At 34.6% G+C, this 25,393-nt stretch overlaps 1 protein-coding gene across 1 annotated transcript in view; it reads right to left on the bottom strand.

Moving 5' to 3' along the window:
* The window catches only part of ANKRD13C (ankyrin repeat domain 13C), a 90,477-nt gene that overhangs the window by 33,841 nt on the left and 31,243 nt on the right, over window positions 1–25,393 (bottom strand). The window contains exons 3-7 of the mRNA XM_047084353.1: window positions 15,434–15,538; window positions 9,937–10,022; window positions 8,720–8,765; window positions 5,309–5,375; window positions 298–442 (exon numbers count right to left, since the gene is read on the bottom strand). Coding sequence (XP_046940309.1) covers window positions 298–442; window positions 5,309–5,375; window positions 8,720–8,765; window positions 9,937–10,022; window positions 15,434–15,538 — 449 coding nt within the window. The remainder of the gene's footprint in view (window positions 1–297; window positions 443–5,308; window positions 5,376–8,719; window positions 8,766–9,936; window positions 10,023–15,433; window positions 15,539–25,393) is intronic.

Below are 25,393 nucleotides of genomic sequence, written 5' to 3'. Positions count from 1 at the left end.
CAAATGAGAGCTACAAATGAGAACTAAGAGAAGTTGGAGATCCTTTAACCAGGAGATCATCAGTGAATTATGAAGAAACAATCTCATTGGAATGCTCAGGATGAAGACCAGAAAATTAAAAAAAAAAAAAAAAAAAAAAAAAAAAATTTAAAGCCAGTAGTAAAGAAACGAAAGCTTTGGGAATGAACCATCTCACCTATACTTTATGCCTTTTAAAACAATTACACTGAGGCTTGGTTGCATACATACATTTTTACAAAAGCATTTAGAGGAACACTGATAAGACAACATGCTCACCTCATGGTGTATTCGCTGATAAACTTTTTGTTCATTGTCTAATACTACAAAAGATTCAGAGGGTGCCGCATCCCCATTGAAAATGAAGCTTAAATCCCCTCGTTGGCACTTCATGTCAGTAAAGTCTATGAGAGTAGTGTCAAGCCTGTGAAAGACGGGTAGATGAGAAATCCTGACAAATAAAATTTTGATAAAACTCCATAATAATTAAACAAGCTTCATTGCTTCTACCAAGGTACTAATACCATACTTCAAAGTCAAACTTACTGTTAAGGCTAAAGTATTTTATTTAAAAACACTGAAAGAATATTTAAATAATATTCCATTTTTCCTATAGTTCATTTTCTGAATAAATCCTTCATTAATCCAGAAAAAAAAAAATATTGTTTCCATATTGTTCAAGTATTTCCCTAACTATACCCTTGTTCCCTACCATTTCCCTTACTGCAGCTACTCCATAAAAGTTACTTCAACTGTGAAGGGCATAAAAGGAAAATAAACTTGTCTAACATTCTTTGATCCCAATAAGACCATGCTGCTAGCTCAGCAGAGTATATAGAAAGGGTACAGAAATGGATGGACCACATTCTTAGATTAAGGACTGTGTTTCCAATCTTGCTCTTTTGATCTACTACATCTATGCCTTATGGTGAGCCATCTGATACCAAACCTTGCTTCATCCTTCAACTAGATAAATCATTTAACTTACTCCAAATTCTTGTCCTGTTTGACTCTCTGATTCAGATTAGCATTCTTTCCCAACATCTCCACAGCCTAAAAATTTATGGATCATTACTGTATCAAAGATTCACGGACTTAACATACTTGTATGTTTATCGTAGTCTTTAGTAACCAAGACCTGGCATGGTCTAGCTCAATGGATTGGTCTCAAATAAATTCCACAAACCACTGTTTGCTGAAATTCGGGAGAATACTAGAATGGAAAACTTCACAAGTACCCTAAAATGTTTCAATCTTGTACCAACCAAGCTTTGTAGGAGATCCCATTAGGATCTCTCTTACTGGTTGCTCAAAACATAGTCCTTAATCGAAAAAATGGGTTGACAAAGCAGTTAAGAGATGCTGATCACACCCTGGCTGCTGAGTTTCTAAGAATTCATTACCTTGTAAGTTATTCAATTCTCAATCTAGACTAGGCAAAGTGAATGAGCACTCTTGGTTTCCCTACACAGAAAAAAATCTGAGAACTGGAACATATCTTATATGCTGCATCAAAAAGAGTAACTGCGGTCGTATATAATTTATCAACAAAACTAGTACCTTTTAAAAGTGAAGGTGATACCATTAATAATTTTGCCAGGACAATAGCGATGAATCAACAGCAAACAAGGAAGTATGGTTACCTTATGTATAAGGGCCTCCTTTCTGAGCCATATAAAATATATACACCCCTCAGAATGAAATCAAGAAGCCCTAAAAAAAGCAAGTCACCAACTCCTGTAGGAGTGAATCCTGCCTGCTGCTTTATAGCTGAATTCTAGCTCCTGGTTCACCTCCAGGGGCCAGCCTGTACTACTGAACACATCCTGTTACTACTTGTACATGTGGCATAAGAAAATAATGCCAGTAAAAGAGGCTCATCCCCTACCTCTGTAAGATGTGGGCTACTGAATATCAAAAAGGAACAGATAATTTTATATCAGTGATCTATGTGGACTTCAAGCTGCAGCTACCAGAAAACTCTATACCTCACATAAAAGACGAAATGAAACAGAACAATCTTCTGCATCCATTTCCTTCTTGCCCATCCTGGATGAGAGTGGTAGTGGGTTGGTAGTGGATGTAAGCGTAGTGAAGGGAGAGATACACAGAGACAGAGACAGAAAGACAAAGACAGACTGACATGGTGACATTTGAAACCTTAGATCCAGCTAGACCTAAAATGAGTCATAGTCAATTTTTATTTCATTTGTTTTTATAATTTGCAACTGAAAGAAGACTCTCTAATGCATCTTCTACACTATCCCTGACATATTAGATGATCTACTAAGCTTTATTACACATGCCTTATAATGACATAACTTGTCATGATGGTATGTTAAATTATTAACTAGTCCTTGCTTTAAGCCTATGAGTCTAAATATATTCTATTTTTACCATGTAATTAGCCATTAAAAATATATAATTATACAAATGCAAAGATTGGAACTAAAAATGTTCAAAAAAATCAATAGAAAATGTTGTTTTTAAGATAAAAGCTTGGAGAATGCCAAATAACACTGCAAAAGGACATAATAGAGGTTTGCCTTGAGAAAAGCCTGAAATGAGGCAAAGTTTGCAAACTTTGCTCTGATCATTTCAGTCAGCGCTCATAAGATTACCTCATAATTATTAATAGTGAAAATGTTAATATTCTCAACAATAAAGTTGCTCATACTTTCCTACTTCCACTAAAGTATTAATTTCTCCTTGGTATCAGAAAAGGTATTTTAAATGATCACATGGCTGTCATGAAATAAAAGTAAACTTTAAAGATTTCTGTGAACATACTTTAAAATTCAGTTTCATTTGAAGTGATGTTTAAAAAAAAAACTAATCGGGCATGTCTCGGTTGCTCAGTTGGTTTAAGCATCTGACTTCAGCGCAGGTCATAATCTCAGAGTTCACGGGTTCAAGCCCTGCATCGGGCTCTGTGCTTCCAGCTCAGAGCCTGGAGCCTGCTTCAGATTCTGTGTCTCCTTCTCTCTCTGCCCCTACCCTGCTCGTGCTCTGTCTCACTCAAAAATAAACATTAAAAAAAATTATAAATAAATAAAAACTAATCATCTCATGATGTTTACATTTGAAAGTTTTTATTTAATGTTAATGGATTATTTTTCATTAGATTCTTCTCATCTATGCAAAAAACTTTTGCAATATGTCCTAAAAGCCAGCCTCTCCATTAACCTGGTAAACTTCAGTAACGACAGCTTTAGAACCTATCACATCTCTCCTTTATCCTCAGCTGCTTTAAGTCCCAGGTCTGAGTATCTTGCTAAATTATAGGAGCTTCCTCTTTTTTTTCTAAGTTTATTTATTTATTTTGAGAGAGGAAGAGAGACAGACAGACAGACAGACAGATAGTACTAGTGGAGGAGGGGCAGAGAAAGAGGGAGAGATAATCCAAAGCAGATTCCATGCTGTCAGCACAGAGGCTGGTGAGGGGATTGAATTTACCAACTGTGAGAACATGAAATCAAGATTCGGATGCTTAACTGACTGAGCCACCCAGGCACCCCTAAATTATAGTAACTTCCTTTTAATCTATATTCTCTGACACAATTATTCTCCTTCAGGCTTTTATTCTTATGTCTCTATTTTAACCATTTGCAGCTTTACTACCTGTATTTATTATGTAATATGCATCATATCATTTACTTTTAAAAGCCATATATAAATGTGAAATAATTTTTTAAAGCCTCCTTTTTTTTCTAGGAATCAAATAGAGCTAACACTAACATTTTTTAAAGTAGCACAAGGAATATAATAATATTCTCCCAAATTATCTGCTACCTTTGGCAAGCACCTATAGTAAACATTTCTAAATGGATGAGTAATTTTTGATGAAATCAAAAATATTGTTAACAGGTTGCTTAAGTAAATCTACATAATTATCAAATCCTTTCCTACTTTTTTTTTCCATGTTTTTCTGCATTTTGCAAGGTTTCTAACAATGACCATGAATTTAATGTACATAAGCACTTTCATAATTAGAAACATCATTAGAGGTTATTTTTTAAAAACAAAAACCTGAAACTTCTACCTTACTCAAATTCTATTTCTTGAGAACAAATACCCTAGAACTTACTTTCAACTAAAGATTATCTCTTCACTAAAATTCAATATATCTCATAATAAATCTCAGAGTTGACTCTAAAATTTCTGCCTTGTGACATGGTAAGAACAGACATGAAGTCAGAGGTCCTGGCCCAGCCATTAATTCGCAATATGCTCCTATAAAAATCACATCACCTCTCTGAATTTTCTCATCTATAAAATAAAGAGTTTATATGAAATGATCTTTCAAGATACTTCCAGTTCTAGACCCTTACATGTCCAAATTAATATTCTAGAGATATGCAAAATTATAGAGATAGATATACAAAATTATATATAATTTATAAATATACTAAAATATGTATATATATATATATATAAAGTTGGCATATTTGCCAGTTTTATATATTTACATATGTATAATTTATAAACATACCTGTATTAATATAAAGACATAAAGAATGATAAAAGTAAATTTTGAAATGAGTAAAATAGGGGCGCCTGGGTGGCGCAGTCGGTTAAGCGGCCGACTTCAGCCAGGTCACGATCTCGCGGTCCGTGAGTTCGAGCCCCGCGTCGGGCTCTGGGCTGATGGCTCAGAGCCTGGAGCCTGTTTCCGATTCTGTGTCTCCCTCTCTCTCTGCCCCTCCCCCGTTCATGCTCTGTCTCTCTCTGTCTCAAAAATAAATAAACGTTGAAAAAAAAAATTTTAATAAAAAAAAAAAAAAGAAATGAGTAAAATAAAAAATTTCCCATTAGATCGAAAAGTCAATATTAATTTTAAAAAGAAGAAAATTAAAATTAGCCTTCAAGTTTTTACTAGAAGGAACAGATGATTAGATGAATGGATGGATACAGGAGGGAAGGGTATGAGAGGGTTGGGAAAAAAAGGACAAGAGTTGTGTCTTCCTTATGGGTCACTTATTCTTTAAAAAAAGTCAGGATCAGAGAGATAACCATCTTAAATCTTCTCAGTATTATACCATGATCTTCACTGTTTCCCTGCTAGATAGTCTGTAGTTGAATTAGAATTAATACCTTTGTTTTAGTCAAGATTTTATGTCTTTGGTTCCTTATCTGTAGGATGTCTCAAATAAGATAAAATAGTGTAAATATATAACAGCATGTTTAAGTTATAAAATATTACATTCAAATGTAACCTATTACTACAGAAAGAAAAGCTTCCTATAAATCTCAATTTTCTGTTACTCAGAAAAAAATCAAATCACCTTACCTGATATTGATACCTTGTTTGTATATCTTACATGCATCAGAAGGCAGAATTCGGGAAAGTAAAGGCACTGTATTTTTAAAAAGAAAAGATAAAAAATAACTACCTGAAGTTCTGAGACACTACAAATTTCTTAATTAGAAAAAGAGTAATGTAAATATTCTACTAATTCACTAAAATTGTAACAATTTTCCTTTAAAATCATTTTTTCCATTTAAAATAGCATATAAGGCAATTTTGAGCAACTTCAAATATCTACTATTCAATTGTAATTGCTGTGTAGTTCACCATTCTGCCCACGCATCCACCCACCAACACACACAAGTAGCAGAGTCAATACAATGCCACTTTGGGGTACATATTGTAGGACATTATTATAGATGAGAAAACAGTGCCCTATGGCAATTAAACCATCAGGAATGGGTAACCTGATGGACCTGGATCCTATCTACTCCTATAAATACAATTTCATTAAATAGCAGGAGAGCAATAGAGCAATTTGCATTTTCCAATTCTACGATGACTTTTCCTCCCTCATGTAAACTGAACAATCAAGTTCTCTATATCTTAAATTATCACAGTATAATCTGAGAGTTTAACACAGCACTCCAAAAGTAGCATAATTCACTGAACTTAACAATGAACAGTCTGTATATTTTAATTTTGGTTAACGCTTTTACAGTATATAAAGGACTTCCTTCAAAAAATAATTTCATTTCATCCACACATAAACAAAATTTGTAATATCTGGGGCAGTTATTATTCCCATGTAAAAATGAAGAAACTGAAGGGGTCCCTGAGTGGCTCAGTCAATGAAGCATGACTCGGTTTCAGCTCAGGTCATGATCTCACAGTTGTGAGATCAACCCCTGTATCAGGCTCCTTGCCCAATAGCATGGAGCCTGCTTAGGATTCTCTCTCTGCCCCTTCCCCGCTCAAGCTTGTGAGCGTGCGCATGCTCTCTCTCAATCTCTCTCTCTCAAAATAAAGAAACTTAAAATAAAATAAAGAAACTGAGGCCCATGAAAGACATGTGATTTGCCACATCAAATAGGAGCCATGACTTCTGATTCCAATTTAAAGGTTTTCTATATCTAAAAACCTAAGGTGGAATAGTTTAGTTGCCTTCAGATTTGCTGTTAACCAAGTCTGAGGCTATTTTCAGCCAAACACTAAATACAACAATATGAGAAAGGGTGTGCATGCTCCACTACCTCTAAATTAAACCTAATCCTGGAGCTCAATATTTCTTAACTTCCTCTTATTTCTGGGTTGCCTTTTTTTTTTTAGTATTAGAGTTTTAAAAAAAAACTTTCACGTTTATTTAGCATTTTATGTTTGAAAAGGGAATTTATAAGTTCTCCCTTTCTAAATTAAATGTAGCCAATGAGTTTAGTTTTTAGAATTATACATGCCATCTAACCATCAGGTGCTAATAGTTTTGACATGAAAGCAGTAAAATCTTTTATCAACAATGAAACAGATGTGCTGACTTTTTTCTATCAATCCTCAAAGAAGCAGTACTTTTAACAAATACCTCAATGGTTACATCATGAATTTGATTACACAACATTTATAAATATATTTATAACTACAGATATTTGCACAATTTCAGCAGTGATTACATCCATTTCCATTGCTTCATATAACTGAAATGTTACTTTTAAAATATTTTAAAACAGGGGTGCCTGGGTGGCTCAGTTGGTTAAGTGTCTGATTCTTGATTTCTGCTCAGGTCATGATCTCACAGTTTCATGAGTTTGAGCCCCATGTCGGGCTCTGCGCAGAGCCTGCTTGGGATTCTCTCCCTTTACTCCTCCCCTGCTTGCGCTGTCTCTCTCAAAATAAATATATAAACTTAAAAAAAGTATTGGAATATTTTAAAACATTTGCTCAGCAAGATAAATTGACTATTTTAAATTTACACCACTAACAGTTTCTAAGAGAATCAGTTAAAAAGCCAATATACTCAAGGGACAACCTTGAATATAAGCTCACCAAGCAGGACTAGGGTTTCTAAAGATGTTAAAAAAAACAAACAAACTGGGTAAAAAAAACAGTAATCAGGCTTTAAACCAATCTAACTTGGAGTTCTTTTATTATACAAAGCTACTACAAACCTTTTTCCCTCAGTGTTCTAAGACAGCTGGGCTTCTGAATGATATATAAAGCATAAAGGCAAGGTAGGCCTACAAAGTAACAAAATCATGTGTGGTTTTGATAGAGCCCAAACTAACCTGATTTGCTAGAGTTGTAACAATGTTGGAAAGAACTGATTATTTCACAAATCAAAACTTTACATTTAGAGAATAAACACACTAGGAAAACTTTAATCATTCATTCTATATGCATTATTATGCAATGGTTGAAGTACTTCATCATGAACTAATATGGAATTAATGCCTAATGATACATTAAGTAAAAATGACAAATTGCATAATGATATAATGGCATGATCCCATAAAAAAAAAAAAAAAAACAAATTCTAAGGATATATACACACATATATAATTCACACATATGCTGTGTAAACTTTGAAAAGGATGCAAAAGCATTCTCGTGAAACATTAACAGTGATTTTTATAGTTGTCAAATCTGATTAGTTTTATAATTATCACTGAGCATTCAAATATCTTTATATCAAAAAATTAATGCAGATGCTTAAAAAAACACATGTAAGCTCATTATATTCAAATCTATATACAGATTACATTGGTTTTAAATCTTCAAGAAAAAAAACCTAAATTTAGTTGCTTTAGTAGTTGTTTAATTAATAAAGGTCACTAGGATCAAACTTCCTATTTAGACATGAGGGTTTTCTCCCTAAATGGACTCAGGTTTAAAATGGGGAGGAGAGAAACTTACCTTGCCAAGATAAACCATTAAATGACTGCAAAATATCTAGGGATTAAGGTTTTATAAATAATTGAAAAATTGAAACAGTGCACAACCAAAAAATATGTTATGAGAGTAGCTATAAAGTACACAATAAAAATGGTAAAAATTATTGAAAGTTGACAAAATATACAAAATCAAATAATGTTAACCAAATTCTTCTCATTCAGGATCTGAGTACTATATTTCAAACTTCCTTAAATTCAGTAATCTAAAAATCCCATAATTATTACTCTCTTCTCTTTGAGAATTGCTTATATTTAATGTAATATTTAATTTCATTTGGTTAAAAAAAGATAATTTTCAATCTTAAAAATAATCTTAAAAGTTACTAATCAAGTTCGGATAACTATTACTACAGGGCTTTATAACTATTACATTCAATGTGATGAGAAATATTTAATTTTCCTTAGGGCAAGTAACAAATTTGTTGTGTTAACATTTCCATATAATAGCTACTTTTGCACTTGCATTTTTGCAAGTGCACATATTTTATAGTAAAACATAGTACACTCTTACCCCAGCTTTGAAAATCCCAGTGAAGTTCCAGATAAAAGTCACCTAGCTGAGAAACAAAACACAAATAATTACTGAATGCACCTTAATAAGCAGTCCTTATATTTACTGAATATTTTACTTAAAAAAAAAAAATCTACCATCATTAAAGGTCTATAGACAGAGATAGAAAGTAGTTTAAAAGTTTGGAGTTAAAAGAAAGAACAAAAACATATGATTAAATAACTTAAAACATTACAATAGCACATATTATTATACTTAACTACAAAGGAAAATATGCACCAACTATGGATTTTACAAGACCATTTTAACCACACAGGAATATCTGAACCTGACAGGCATTTAAATTTGCATCAATAAACAGTCCATTTTCCCAGCATAGCCAAAATAACAGTAACTATCGTTGTAAAAATAGCTCATAACTTTAGATGTGTTAAAAAATACAACTTCCAAAATGACTATTTGTGCAGCCTCATATTGGATTACGAAAATGACACACTGAAATAGAAACTTTTTTCTATAAAATGGTAACACAAGTTTACTAAATCTGAAATAATATGTCATCTTATGAGATGTATAGTAAAAGTCTGAATTTTACAAAGTAGAAGTTAAAAAGCAAAGCCTATAACTGTTAAGGAAACTACTGTGATCAAATATTCCCAAAAAAAATCTATCGCTTGAGATTAAAAAAAAAAAAGGCATACTTAAGAGGAGACAGTTATCATGATAGGTCTATCTTTCTCCCACAGTTATTTCAGACATCAAAACTACAGTGTAAGAGAATAAGAGAAAACAAAGCTCTCTTCCTTTTTTGAGCCAACACACCCAGCTCCTACCATCATGAAGATAATAAGAGTTTTGTTAGATAAAGAAGATGCTGTTCCCGCTAGCAGGTAGTGGCTTCAGCTCTTAGGGAATCTTTTATTGCCATTAATTATGGCTTACCCCCTTATTCTTAGATCTCTTATCTAATTTGCTGAAAACAGTAATTCTTTACCTACCTTCCTAGTTCAAAGTAAACGGTGCTTCCCTAAAATTAAATTTATACCTTATAATCAGAGTATTTTGTTTTATCATTATTGCTTAATTCAAACAGGATTTTGACAAAACATTTCTTAACTCTTAATAATCAGTAAGCATTAGACTGCATTTTTAAAAATGCCTTAAAGTACACTTACAATTACTCTTTAGGTAAAGATCAGCAAAGAGATATAGCCTACCTCTTTCAGGGCTTTTAATAATCGAGGTCGTTTCTCTTCAACACTTTCCCTGGATTGCTGCTTAAGCTTCCTTAAAAGAGCTGTAACTAAAATTTAAAAAGTTTCAATTTAAAATAACTTTCACCATGCTAGACTGTTAATTATAGCCCAATTAAAAAGACTTATACAAAAAAAAAATGTTATCATGCTAGAAAACATCACTTACTTATCATACAAAGATATATATAGATATAAATACTATGTTAATAAGTCTAATAAAACTGTTATGAACCCCAAAGAAAATTGAGAAGAGACACCTCAACATGAACTTATATTCACACTAGTTTTCCTAGTTTTTAATTATCAGTAAGTATTTACATGAGTGAGCCAAGATTTATCAATCTCAGTCAGATGATACAATGTCCTATTGTAACACTGATCTAAAAGAAGATCTCAAAGATCCCACTGGATATCACTTATATAAAAATGTAATTATTTGTGTTTGTTACTGGGTGTATCTGTTCTTTTCTCACTAGAGACTGTACTCTCACACATCCCCACATAGCAGAAAAGAATATAAAAATGGATCCTATTTTATCTGTGAAAAGTGTTTCTGAATCTAAGAAAACCTGAAGCCCTCCATAGTATTTTCTTAATAGTTCAGATTGAGATTTAGCTACAATGCCGAAGTGCAACTCCAGCTTCACTACTTATTAGCTATATGTAAATGTGAACAAATTACTTAATTTCCCATAATTTCAGTTTCTTTTTTTTTTCACTTAAGTAAAAATAAAATAAAATCTATGTGGAATTTATATAAAGGCTCAATATAAATTGGTTACTACTATGCCTGTAATTCAGTAAATATAATTTTTAGCTACTAGAATGAAGGTCTAAAACTGACTTGCAAAAACCAGTCAATCCCTAACATGTATTGAAATAAGGGAAAATATTATACTTAAATGAAATAAACCTTACAAAAGATGAGAAGATGGAAAATATGCACTGAGGAAAAAAAATGTATATATCACTACATGCTGATTTCCTCCTAGTCTTGACATATTTTCATACATTATGTATATACATATGTATATGTACATGTATACATTCATATACATTAAAAAATTGTTAGTTTTTACTATTTTATATGTAAAATAAAAGTATGTATTCTTATAAGCTACTTAAACCTTTATGTGGAATACAGAAGCAAAAGGTTAAAAAAAAAAAAAAAAGTAAAAAGGGTGGCTCAGTCGGTTAAGCATCCAACTTCGGCTCAGGTCAGGATTTCAGAGATCGTGGGTTCAAGCCCCACATCAGGCTCTGAGCTGACAGCTCAGAGCTTGGAGCCTACTTCAGATTCTGTGTCTCCCTCTCTCTCTGCCCCTCCCCAGCACTCGCTTGCTCGCTCTCTCTCTCTCTCTCTTTCAAAAATAAATAAACATTGAAAAAAATATATATATTTTTTTAAGTAAAAAGAAAGAAGACAGCAGTGAAAGCTTGGACGAGATTTGTTCTGTCCACACTGGCCAAATTAGGAAAAGCCCAGAGAAGAATCTGAAAATTAGTATAATCTATTCTTACTTTTAACCACAGGTCTAACCATAACCCCACTGTATTCAAAAAGCCAAAAATCAAAGAGCACATTTCAATTACTCAAGGTCTTCTGGAACAAGAGAAGAGGCTGAGACCTAGAAGCCAAGGAACACGGACCTCATCTCAGTTACACACTAGCTCTGTGACCTAGGTTAGTAGTTTCCAAATACAAGTCTACATTTCAGTGCCAAACTCTCAACTTTCCAGTGATGTGCAGCAAAATGAAAAAGACTTGGAATCAGGTTGGTGTTTCTTCTTTATTTATAAGTTATATACTTTTTTTCAATTTAAGGACTATTCTTTATACCATTTTTTGTTTCAAAATGTCTTTTTTAAATGAAATGGTGATCACAGAAGAAAGTAATTCTCTTTTTTAAAGCTCTTAGATGCTAGCGGTAGCTAGGTGACTCAGCCAGTTGAGCATCCAACTTTGGCTCAGGTCATGATTTCTAATTCCTGATTTGGAGTCCCATGCCAGGCTCACTGCTGTCAGCGCAGAGCCCCCCACGGGGCAGGATCTCACCAACCAAGAGATCATGACCTGAGCCGAAATCAAGAGTCTGATGCCTAACCGACTGAGCCACCCAAACACCCCTAGAAGAATTCTTTTTATAATTCTTCTCCAAATACTTTAATACTTTAATACTAAGCTCAAATACTTTAATCTTCCTTGCCTTCAAGGAAGGCAATTTGCCTTCAAATTCAAACAAACCTCTGTGAATGTAAAAAATGGAAAGAATTCAATTTGTAGATAGAAAAGATAGCTTAATGAAAAGCAGAAGCCACATATTTTTCACCAGGTAAATATACTGAACTGACTAAAGGCATGCACTAAATAATAATTAGATTAAAATGCCCAAACATTATTAAAAAGATAGTGACAAAGAGATTCTTGTTCTATGAAACTTCACATTAAAAAATAACACTGTGGTGGCGCCTGTGTGGCTCAGTTGGTTAAACATCTGACTCTTGATTTCGGCTCAGGTCACGATCTCAAGATTCATGGTTTCGAGCCCTGATTTGGGCTGTACTCTAGCAGCATGCTGCCTGCTTAGGATTCTCTTCCTCTCTCTCTCTCTCTCTCAAAATAAATAAATTTTAAAAAATAAAATAAAACAAAATAAAATATCAATTCAAACCTTCTTAGAAACATACATTCAAAATGCAATTATAAAAAATGACCAATCTTTCGGGGGGAATCAGTATGTGTACTCCCATATTAGAAGAATCTCATTAGTGATGACTGATAATAAAGATAAAATTAGTTTTAGAGGATTTAAATGATATTAGAATTCACACAAAGACTCCAATGAAGAACTCCAATAAACTACAACTTATCTTTCTCTTTCCTTCTTTTCCCATATAAAGTATTTTTTAAGTATTCAGTACACCTAAATCTGGATCTTTCTGCCCTCTACTTCTTTCTATGCTCCAGGATAATTATTTCCCATTTCTTAGTTCTACCTAGATATACCACAGATAACTCAAACTCAACAAATCTAACATCAAATTAATTAAATCCCAGACTGATCTGTAATACTGGCCTGCACTGATCACTGTTCACCATGCAACCAGCATAAAGCTGGAAAGCAACATAATCCTAAATTAATTTTAAAATAAAATAATTCCTTTTTTAATTTTTTTTTTTTTTTTAGTAATCACTACACCCAACATGGGGTTTGAACTCATGACCCTGAGATCAAGAGTTGCATGCTCTTCTGACTAAGCCAGCTAGGTGCCCCTCAAGTGAAATAATTCTAAAAAGTCTCAGATGAATAGTTTAGCATTATCTCACTGTTCTGTAGCACAAAAACTTTAGCAGAAATCAGACCAAAAAAGAAACAGGTCACAGTTTTTTCTAATAATGTATAATATTAGATTATATTTTGCTAATTAGATATTTCAGTAATAATTTATAATATTAGATTATCTCTGATTTTTCAAATAATGTAACTTTCTATGCCCAGAATGTTTTAATGTAACACAAGCCATCAAAAACTTAAATCATAATACTTAAAACAATCTCAAAGTAAAGACCAATTTAACACCATTATAAACACCTTCATATTTTTATATTAATATTTCTAAGTACTTAAGAGTAGCATAAGAGTTGTTAGGTTTATTATCCTTTAAGTTAGCAGTTAAATATTTCCATTTCATGTGATGGGAAATGATTTTTTAAAACCACTGAAGAATTATGGATATATAATTATTCAATGATTGACAATGGAATACTATTCAGAATGTGTATCCAAGCCATCACTCTATAGAAGAAAATCACTTTAAAAGCAAACCTCAACTACTATGGGGCTCAATCTTTTAAATTAAAGTCCAGTAACTGATTTTCCAGGAAAACTATTTCTTGGGCTACCCAATAGACTATAATTCCTCAAGAGCAGAGGCCATGTTTTCATTCTCTACATCTTACCCTATATACATGCTTTATAGTAAGGACTCACTGACTCTAAATAAAAGTTATTGGGGTGCCTGGGTGGCTTGATTTCAGCTCAGGTCATGACCTCACGGTTCATGAGATGAAGCCCTTCAATGGGCTCTATGGTGACAGCACGGAGTCTGCTTAGGATCCTCTCTCTCCTCTCCCTCTTCGGCCCCTCCCCCGCTCACTCACATGCTCACTTGCTCTCTCTCTCTCAAAATAAATAAATACAAACATAAAAAGAAAAGTTATCACTTCTCAGCCTTTTGGCTAAGATCAAGTGCAAAACAAAAAAGTTATGTGAAAGCCACAAAAGTCTCAGTGTAAGTCAGAAGCCCAGGAATCTATCTGGTTTCCTCTCCATTCTGCTAATGGCTTAGAAACATCAGAGAAAGTTTCTTCAGACTGGTTGCTGCAACTTTGATTTTATTCTTAGTTTATTAGATCTGTATATTTTCATCTTTTCCCTGACATAATTCTAGAATTAGTATGGTTTCTTACTTTCATAAGGGCTTCTTCATGTTTGTCCAGAAAGGACAATAAATAACAAAAAATATATATACTACATAATTGTTAAATCATCACTATTTTATCTCATTAAATCTTAAGCCCAAATGTAACTTCACCATTAAAAGTTGCTCAAAGTGTTCAGAAAGTCCACAAACATGTACTATGTGGATTACATAAAAGCTAAAGCATAAGAGCCCAAAATGTAGCATCAAACAGAACTAAATCCATGGTAACATTCTGAGAGTGTTCAATGTTATACACTTCTTTAATAAACTGCCCAATTTTTTTTTACCGTTCCTTCCACAAGGCTAGATTTAATTATTTTCAGCCTCAAATTATAAAAAGATATTACCAGAAAAATAATATTCTTGTTCATCCAGATTGAAATTTTATAGAATTTTCAACTATTGAGATGTGCTTGACATAAATAAGACCTGTATAAGTTGAAAAAAGAAAACTTAGGAATAGGGTAGGTAGAGTAACTGAACACTCCGTATACTGTGAGAAAATACGTGACTTTTTTTTAATTCTCAAAGACTAAAACAAAGAGATTTGCTTCTCACTTTCAGCACAGCCTATACCCAGCAATTAAAGCAAAAAGATAACTGTTATAACACACTGTGATTATTTTCAGTTCCAATTAATGTTCCCATATAACTTAGTTGCCAAAAAGGACAGTTGGGTCTCAGTGTTTTTAAAAATACTTCATACTGAATAAGTAAAACAATGGAAAAATATCAAAAGCAGAATACTGTAAAAGAAGAAAAAATAATAACATACTTTTAAACACGATTCCTCAATTCTTTTTGTGTACTACCCAATGTTCAAGTTCCTAAGTCATGAACAATTCACATACAAGTTTACAAATAACTACAAACCTTTCATACTATGGAAAGTTACCCTAAATGAAAATTATGTCAAATGAAATCACTTCATATTTTTAGCATATATATCAACAACATAATTTATGTTGCTTACTCATCTGTCTATCTCCATAGCTGATGGCTTCCGCCAGCGGGCTCCATCCCTGAGCATTTTTCACCTTTACTGGAGCATTATGAGCCAAAAGTAAATGAGCACATTCTGAAACATAAAGTGGTAATAATATCAAAAATCATGCAATTTTTAGAATCTCTAAATATAAAAATCATTTAGGAATTTAAGAAACAAATTTAAGGGGCGCGTGGGTGGCTCAGTTGGTTGGGCATACAACTTCGGCTCAGGTCATGACCTCATGGTTTGTGAGTTCAAGCCCCACATTGGACTCTGTACTGACAGCTCAGAGCCTGAAGCCTACTTGGGATTCTGTGTCTCCCTCTCTCTCTGCCCCTCCCACGCACGCTCTGTCTCTGTCTCTCTCTCAAAGAAAGAAACAAACAAATTTTAGCATAAATAGATCTATAAAATAAACACTGTATTATGGAGAAAAATAATTTTTAAAAGCCCAAAATATCTAAACAAGATTATTTCAAAACCTTAGATCTCAGATTCAAGGAGTCTCCATGCTATTACTTAAAAATAAATTGGATCTCTCTACAAGGAAGTATTATGTTCCTTAATAATTGTTCCCAAGAATATTCTGAAAATATTTTCAAAGTCTAAAAGATAACAAGATCCCCAAAAGTAGTTTATCAAATTATCTATTAATCAAGATCAAAAGAGGATGTGTATGTATGGAATGTCAAATGGAAACTTCCTAATTTATTTCAGAAAAAAAATGTGCTTTCAAAAAGGACCAGTAATGTTTCCATAAACACTTCTTTTCAAATGTTACGATTCTTTTACTTCAAGAATAAAACCCAAAAGAGGAAAACATCTGTTTATGATTACAAGAACAAATATGGACAGTCTTTTTTTTTTTTTTTATGTTTATATATTTTTGAGAGAAAGAGACAGAGAATCTGAAGCAGGTTCCACACTATCAGCGCAAAGCCTGACCTGGGACTCGAACTCACGAACCCTGAGATCATGACCTGACCTGAAGTCTGACATTTAACCAACTGAGCCACCCAGGTACCCCTGGACAGTCCTTCCAGTAGTCAAAGTAAGTCTAAGGTATAATCCTTTCTATAGGTTGAGGATACGCTTCTTAAAAAGTAGAAATAAGAAGTATATTAACAGGCAAAAAATTCAAAACTAAGGCTCATGGGAAATTTAGGATGGCTATCCATTCTAAATTTCCTAAATGAACGATTCATTCATTCAATCCATCATTCAGCAAATATTAACTAAGTCCCTGTTATATGCCATTTCTAAGCACTAAGTCCTGGATATAAGCAGTGAGAAAAAAGATAAGGATTTGCTATCAGAAAGCTTACATCTTGGGGTGCCTGGGTGGTTTAGTCAGTTGAGCGTTCAACTCAATTTTGGCTTGTGTCATGATCTCATGGTTTTGTGAATTCGAGCTTTGCATTGGGCTCTGCGTTGGCAGAGTGGTACCTGCTTGAGATTCTCCCTCTCTCTCTCTGGCCCTCTCCTGCTAGTACTCTCTCTGTCTCTCTCAAAATAAATAAATAAATTTAAAAGAGAGAGAGAGAGAGCTTACATCCTTTGTTAGAAGAAAATAAGTAAACTATTAAGAAATATATATATATATCAGTTAATGGTAAGTGCTCTGAAAGAAATAAGAGTGTTATGATAGTGTGATGTAGGTTAACTGAGGTGGAAGAAGAATGTGATTCCTAGTCATAGAAGGAATAACTATATTAGCACACAGCACTAGGAATAACTATACTAAATTTTATTAAGATAAAGTAAAATAGAAATTTCACAGAGGTACTTAGGAACATCTGTAGCAGTATATAAGAATACATGTATAAGAATGTTTATTTTAGCAGTTTATAATGGAAAATACACTGGAAACTAAGTGAATATCCATCATGGGAGAATGACTGATTAATAGGATGCATCTACACCACTAGAGTAATATACAGCCATTTTTTTTTTTTTTTTTTTTGTCCATTTGGGCTTTATTGGTTCACATAAGGAGACAACTAACAGTTGCTGGTGTTTACTGAACACCTACAGCATGCCAGCTACTAAGCACTTTATTTCTATTAATTCATTAATCTTTACTAACCCTATGAAGTAAGTACCATCATTATCCCTGTTTTACAGTTGGGGAAACTGAGTCCGGAATCCTTTTTTTTTTTTTTTTTTCAATATATGAAATTTATTGTCAAATTGGTTTCCATACAACACCCAGTGCTCATCCCAAAAGGTGCCATCCTCAATACCCATCCCCCACCCTCCCCTCCCTCCCACCCCCCATCAGCCCTCAGTTTGTTCTCAGTTTTTAAGAGTCTCTTACGCTTTGGCTCTCTCCCACTCTAACCTCTTTTTTTTTTTTCCTTCCCCTCCCCCATGGGTTTCTGTTAAGTTTCTCAGGATCCACAGAAGAGTGAAACCATATGGTATCTGTCTTTCTCTGTATGGCTTATTTCACTTAGCATCACACTCTCCAGTTCCATCCATGTTGCTACAAAGGGCCATATTTCACTCTTTCTCATTGCCACGTAGTACTCCATTGTGTATATAAACCACAATTTCTTTATCCATTCATCAGTTGATGGACATTTAGGCTCTTTCCATAATTTGGCTATTGTTGAGAGTTATACAGCCATTTTTTAAGAATAGTGTCATATTAAAGGACAAAGCAACCAGGTTTGTTTCTAATGTGATTCAATATAAAGTTCAAAATGTCACCTATGTAGTATTTTGTCCAGAAATGTTTAACTTGAATCTAATCAAATCTTGATAGCTAATTTTCAATTTGAAGAAAGATACAAGGAATAAGTTAAATCACATCATGAGAAAATAATCAGGCAAATCTGAGATGAAGGACATCCTACAAATTGACTGGGCATGCAATTCAAAAAGTAAGGTATAAAGGAAGAAAAAAAAGTAGGCAAACTTTTCTATATTAAAATAATGTGATATAACAACCAAATGCAATGACTAAACTTCAATTGAGTTTTGACTCAATATAAAGGACATATAAAGGACATTTTTGGAACAACTGGAAAAATTTAAATATGGATTAGATATTAGAGATTATAATAATATTAATTTTCTTAAGTGATAAGAATATTGTGGTTATGAAAGAGAATGTCCTTATTCTTAGAGATGCATGCTAAGGTATTTGGAGGTGAAATGTCATGATGTCTATGTGAAACTTTCAAACGAAACAGAAAAAATAATACATATAACACTAAGAGAAAGACAAAGCAAATCTGACAAAATGTTATCAAACACTGAACCTAGGTACAGAGTATCTGAATGTTCATTGTGATCATATTTCTGTTTTTCTGAATATATGTAATTTTTCATAATGAAGCACTGAAAGAAAAAAGAATGGAAACAAGACAAATTTTTATTTTGTTTAACTTTTTAAGTAAGCTTTACACCCAACATAAGGCTTGAACTCATGACCCTGAGATCTGAAGTCACATGCTCTACTAAATGAGCCAGCCAGGTACCCCAAAAGACACATGTTTAAAAAGAATGAATTTGAGCCATCCCAACAGATATAAAAGAATGTCCACGTTGTACTGCTGAATGATATCACAAATCTGCTCACGCAGAAGTGTATTATGATCCCATTTTTTAGAAAATAACTTAATTACCTTTGTAAGTATGTGTTTAGATTCACATACACTTTTATATGTAATAATAAACATGGGGAAAAGTATGGAAGAATACCCAGCAGATTGCTAACATGTTTACTGAAAGAAGAGAGGTAAGAGGGGCAGAAGCTAAGATGGCGGTATAGTGGGAGGAACTTAGGTTTGCCTCGTCCCTCAAACACAACTAGATAACCATCAAATCATTCTAAATACCCAAGAAATTTACCTGAGGGCTGAAAGAAAACACTGCACTACTGGGGGAGGGGGGGCATACTGAGGAAGGTAGGAAGCCCAGAGAAGTGGTTTGGGGTTGAAAAGGACTGCAGGTGCTGGGGAAGGGAGGGAGCCCTGGTCACAGAGAAAGACAAGAGAGTGGAGTGAACAGGAATAAGCACAAGGAGAATACTTCCCCAAAGCCATTGGCTGGGAAAACAAAAGGGGCTGATTTTCATGAGTTTTTGCAAACAGCAGGGCTCAAAGACTGGAGTTTTGGAGCCCTGTGGGCTTGGCTGGGATAGAGACCTGAGGGAACTGCCCTACTTCTGGAGAGAAGTCAGGCAAGCAACCCCAGGGCAGACAGTGCAATCTGAGGATTGCCTAGAGCACATGGAGGGAGACTGTTCCCTCTTCTTGGAGGTATCTGTGACAGGTGCCATTGCCTCTCTGTGAACAAAGGAGTTAGTGAGTGTCATTTCACTCCTCCATCCCTCAGCATAAGTGCAGAGGCACCTACTGAGGGTGGCTAACTGGGAAAATGGCTGTTTAGCCTGCTTCGGTCCAAATCCCATGCCGCTGCATGCTGTCGTGACTACCCTTCTGGGTCAAACCTGCATCTGTCCCAGCACAGTGAGACCCTCACCCAGAAGAACAATACAGGCCCTGCCACACCAGGTACCTAAAGTTTGGAGTTTTAAAAGTCAGCAAGTTTGGCTGTGATAGAGCCCAAAGTACACAGCACTGTTCCAGACAAGCAAGCAAGCAACCTGGAGACAGTGTGAAAACAGCAATCTGAAAAACACCTAGGATGCATGAGGGGAAATAATGCACTCTACTGGGAGGGCTATCCTGAGGACAGCAAGCATGGGATCCCCTCTCTGGGGAAAAAGGTGCTGGCTGGTGCCATTCCCCCCCACCCCCCTCCCCACCCCTCAGCATAAACCAACTTCAGTAAATAGCACAGTGTCAACACTGTCTGCTTAACCTGATTACAACAGGTCCCCAGCCCCTGTGTTCTGCTGGTGCTGCTTTTCTTGGGCAAATGTGCCTAAGGACCACAGCAGCAGGCCCCTTCCCCACGAGACCAGCACAAACCCTTGCATGCACCTCACCTATTGACCAAAGAGTTCCACAAAGCTTCAGTTCTAGTGGAAATAGCATCAGGTCTCATTTAACAGGCAGACCACAACACACCTATTAAAACTCTGGCCAAGATCCAAACACTGTTTATTGCAGGCGAGGAGAGCCTCTGCAGATGACTGACCTAAGGGAGAGAGCAGCCAAAATACAGCAGCAGAGTGCACACAGCAAACACCAGAGACACTTCCTGAAGCACCAGGCCCTGGACATTAAATGACCTCTTCTTCATAAAGCCATTAAACGCAGGAACAGGAAACACAACAGGATTTTCTAACACAGAGAGAAGACAGAGACCAAGACAAAATGCCAAGCCAGAGGGATTCATCCCAAAAGAAAGAACAAGAAAAGGTCATAGCCAAAGATTAAATTGAAACACATATAATATGCCTGATGCAAAATTTAAAGCAACAGTCATAAGGATACTAACTGGACTTGAGAAAAGCATGGAAGACATCAGGGACATGACTTACCACAGACATAAAAGAGCTAAAAAACAAGTAGGCAAAAATGAAAAAAATGCAGTATCTGAGATTCAAAACTAATTGGTTGTAATGACCACAAGGATAGAAGCAGCACAGGAATGAACAAGTGATACAGAAATGGAATCATGTAAAATAATGAAGCTCAACAAAAGAGAAAGAAGAATGATGTATCACAGGAATAGACTTAGGGAACTCAGTGACTCCATCAAACTTGGTAACATCCTTATCATAGGAGTCCCAGAAAAAGAAGAGAATGAAAAGGGAGCAGGTGTACTGGAGGAAATAACAGCTGAAAACTTATTAATCTGGGGCAAAAAACAGGCATCCAAATCCAGGAGGTAGAGAGAACTCCCATCAAAATCAATAAAAAGCAGGCTAACACGAAGACATATTATAGTTAAATCTGCAAAATCTAGTGATAAAGAAAAAATCCTAAAAGCATCCAGACAAAGAAAATCCCTAACTCACAAGGTAAGACCCATAAGGTTAGTAGCATATCTCTCCACAGATACTTGGCAAGCCAGAAGGAAGTGGCATAATATATTCAACATGCTAAATGAGAAAAATCTGCAAAGAAGAATACTCATTCAGATCAGAAGGAAAGATAAAGAGTTTCCCATACAAACAAAAACCAAAGGAGTTCATGAACACTAAATCAGCCCTACAAGAAATGTTAAAGGGGATTCTTTGAGTGGGATGGAAAGACCAAAAGTCACACAAGACTAGAAAGGAACAGAGAAAATCTCCAGGAATCATGACAAAACAGGTAATAAATCAGCACTAACACATATCAATAATTACTCTGAAATTAATGGACTAAATGCTCCAATCAAAAGACACAGGGTGTCAAAATGGATAAAAAAAAATAAAAAGCAACCATCTATATGCTGCCTACAAGAGAATCATTTTAGACCTAAAGACACCTGCAGATCGAAAATGAGAGGATAAATATTTATCATGCAAATGGTTGTCAAAAGAAAGCAAGAGTTACAATACTTACATCAAACTACATTTTTTATGTTTTATTTATTTTGAGAGAGACAGAGTGAGACAGAAAGAGAGAAAGAGAGAATGTGGGTGAGGGGCAGAGAGAGGGAGAGAGAATTCCAAGCAGGATCTGTGCTCCCAGCACAGAGCTCAAAGCAGGGCTCAAATTCATGAACATGAGATCAAGACTTGATCTGAAATCAGGAGTTGGATGCTCAACTGACTGAGTCACACAGGTACTCCCAGACAAGCTACATTCCAAAACAAAGACTCTAGCAAGAGATGAAGAAGGGCACTATATCATAATAAAGGGGACTATCCAACAAAAAGATGCAACAATTGAAATATTTATGCCCTCAAATTGGCAACACCCAAACAGATAAAACAATAACAAACAAAAGAGGTGCTTGGGTGGTTCAAGTGGTTAAGTGACCAACCCTTGATTTCAGCTCAGGTCATGATCTCACAGTTCCAGGGCTTGAGCCCCAAGTCAGACTATGCACTGACAGTGTGGAATTGCTTGGGATTCTTTCTCTCTCTTTCTCTCTGCCCCTCCCCAGCTCACACATCTGCTGTCTCTCTCAAAATACATAAATAAACTTAAAAAAAAAAAACAAAACATAAAAGAACTCATTGATAATAATACAATAATAGTAAGCAACTTTAATACCCCACTTACATCAATGGACAGATCATCTTAAACAGAAAAACAAGGAAATACTAGTTTTAAATGAAAAACTAGCTTTAAATGATACACATTTTTTTCAAATGCACATGGACCATTCTCCAGAATAGATCACATACTGGGTCACAAATCAGACCTCAATAAATACAAAAAAATTGAGATCATACCATGTATCTTTTCTGACAACAAAGCTATGAAACTTGAAGTCAACCATAAGAAAAAAGTGGAAAGACCACAACTACATGGAGGTTAAAGAACATGCTACTAAAGAATGAAGGGTCAACCAGAAAATTAAAGAAGAAATTAAAAAATACATGGAAACTCATAAAAATGAAAACACAGTCATCTAAAACCTTTGGGATATAGTAAAACAGTCATAAGAGAGAACTATATATAGCAATACAGGTCTATGTCAAAAAGCAAGAAAAATCTCAAACAACCTAGCCTTACTAACAGAGCTATAAAAAGAACAACAAACAAAACCTACCAGCAGAAAAAGGGAAATAATAAAAATTAGAGCAGAAATAAATGATATAGAAACAAACAAAAAAGCAGAACAAATCAATTAAACCAGGAGCTGGTTCTCTTAAAAAATTAATAAAATTAATAAAAATATTGATAAAAATTAATAAAATCTTGCCAGACTTATCAAAAAGAAAAGTAAAAGGACCCAAATGAATAAAATAACAAAAGAGAGAAGAGAAATAACAACCAACACCACAGTAATACAATTATAAGAGAATATTATGAAAAATTATATGCCAACAAATCAGACTATCTGGAAGAAATGGAAAGTCTTAGAAACATATAGACTACTAAAACTAAAACAGGGAGAAATAGAAAATTTGAACAAACTGATAAAAAGGAAAGAAATTGAATCAGTAATCAAAAATCACCCAACAAACCAAAGTCCAGGGCCAGAAGGAATTCACAGGGGAATACTACCAAACATTTAAAGAGTTAATACCTATTCTTCTCAAACTATTCCAAAAAATAGAAATGGAAGGAAAACTTCCAAACTCATTTGATGAGGCCAGAATTACCCTGATTCCAAAACCAAAGACTCCACTAAAAAAAGAACTACAGGCCAATATCCCTGATGAACATGGATGCAAAAATTCTCAAAAAGATACCAGCAAATCATATCCAACAGGACATTAAAAGAATCAGTCACCATGATCAAGTGGGATTTATTCCTGGCCTGTAAGAGTAGCTCAATTTTCACAAATCAATCACTGTGATACATTAATAAAAGTAAGGATAAGAAACATATGATCCTCTCATTAGATGTAGAAAAAGCATTTGACAAAGTACAATATCCATTCATGATAAAAACCTTCAGCAAAGTAGAGACAAAGGGAACATATCTCAACATAGTAAAAGCCATATATGAAAATTCCATAGCTAGTATCAGCCTCAATGGGGAAAACCTGAGAGCTCTCCCTCTAGGGCCAGGAACAAGACAGGGAGGCCCACTCTCACCACGGTTATTTAACATAATACTGGAAGTACTCACCTCAGCAATCAGATAACAAAAAGAAATAAAAGGCATCTAAATTGGTAAGGAAGAAGTCAAACTTTCACTATTTGCTGATGACATGATACTCTATATAGAAAACCCAAAAGACTCCACCAAAAATCGCTAGAACTGACACATGAATTCAGTAAAGTCACAGGATACAAAATCAACATAGAGAAATCTGTTCCATTTCTGTATACCAATAATGAAGCAGCACAAAGAGAAATCAAGGAATCAATCCCATTTACAATTGCACCAAAAACCATAAGATACCTAGGAATAAACATTACCAAAATGGTAAAAGATCTGTACTCTGAATCTATAAAACACTGATGAAAGAAATTGAAAATAACACAAAGAAATGGAAAGACATTCCATGCTCACGGACAGGAAGAACAAATATTGTTAATTGTCTATACCACCCAAAGCAATCTACACATTTACAGCAACCCCTATCTAACTACCACCAGCATTTTTCACAGAGATAGAACAAACAATCCTAAAATTTGTATGGAACCACAAAAGACCTCAAAGAGTCAAAGCAATTTGAAAAAGAAAAGCAAAGCTGGAGGCATCACAATTCTAGACCTCAAGTTATGTTACAAAGCTGCAGTAATCAAGACAGTATGGTACTGGCACAAAAACAGACACGTGGATCAATGGAATGAACAGAAACCCCGTAAAAAGACCCACAACTATATGGTCAACTAATCTTTGACAAAGCAGGAAAAAATGCCCAATGGAAAAAAGACAGTCTCTTTAAGAAATGGTGTTGGGAAAACTGGACAGCAATATGCAAAAGAATGAAACTAGACTACTTACTTACACCATACACAAAAATAAATTCAAAATAGATGAAAGAACCAAATGTGACACAAGGAACCATCAAAATCCTAGAGAAGAATGCAGGCAGAAACCTCTTTGACATCAGCCACAGCAACATCTTACTAGACATGTCTCCAGAAGCAAGGGAAACAAAAGCAAAAATGAACTACTGGGACCTCATCAAGATAAGATGCTTCTGCACAGCAAAGGAATCAATCAGGAAAATTATAGAATGGGAGAAGACATCTATAAATGTCATATCTTATAAAGGGTTATATCCAAAAATCTATAAAGAACTTATTAAACTCAACACCCAAAAAACAAACAATCCAGTTAAGAAATGGGCAAAAGACATGAATAGACATTTTTCCAAAGAAGACATCCAGATGGCCAACAGACACATGAAAAGATGCTCAACATCATTCATCATTAGGAAAATACAAATCAAAACTATGATGA

Source organism: Lynx rufus, unplaced genomic scaffold, assembly GCF_022079265.1.
Source record: "Lynx rufus isolate CCGP_SWC_20201006 ecotype Redwood Valley unplaced genomic scaffold, mLynRuf1.p SCAF_2, whole genome shotgun sequence".
NCBI classification, from domain to species: Eukaryota; Metazoa; Chordata; class Mammalia; order Carnivora; family Felidae; genus Lynx; species Lynx rufus.
Note: the sequence above shows the minus strand (reverse complement) of the source record. Positions and strands in the feature narration are given on the sequence as shown.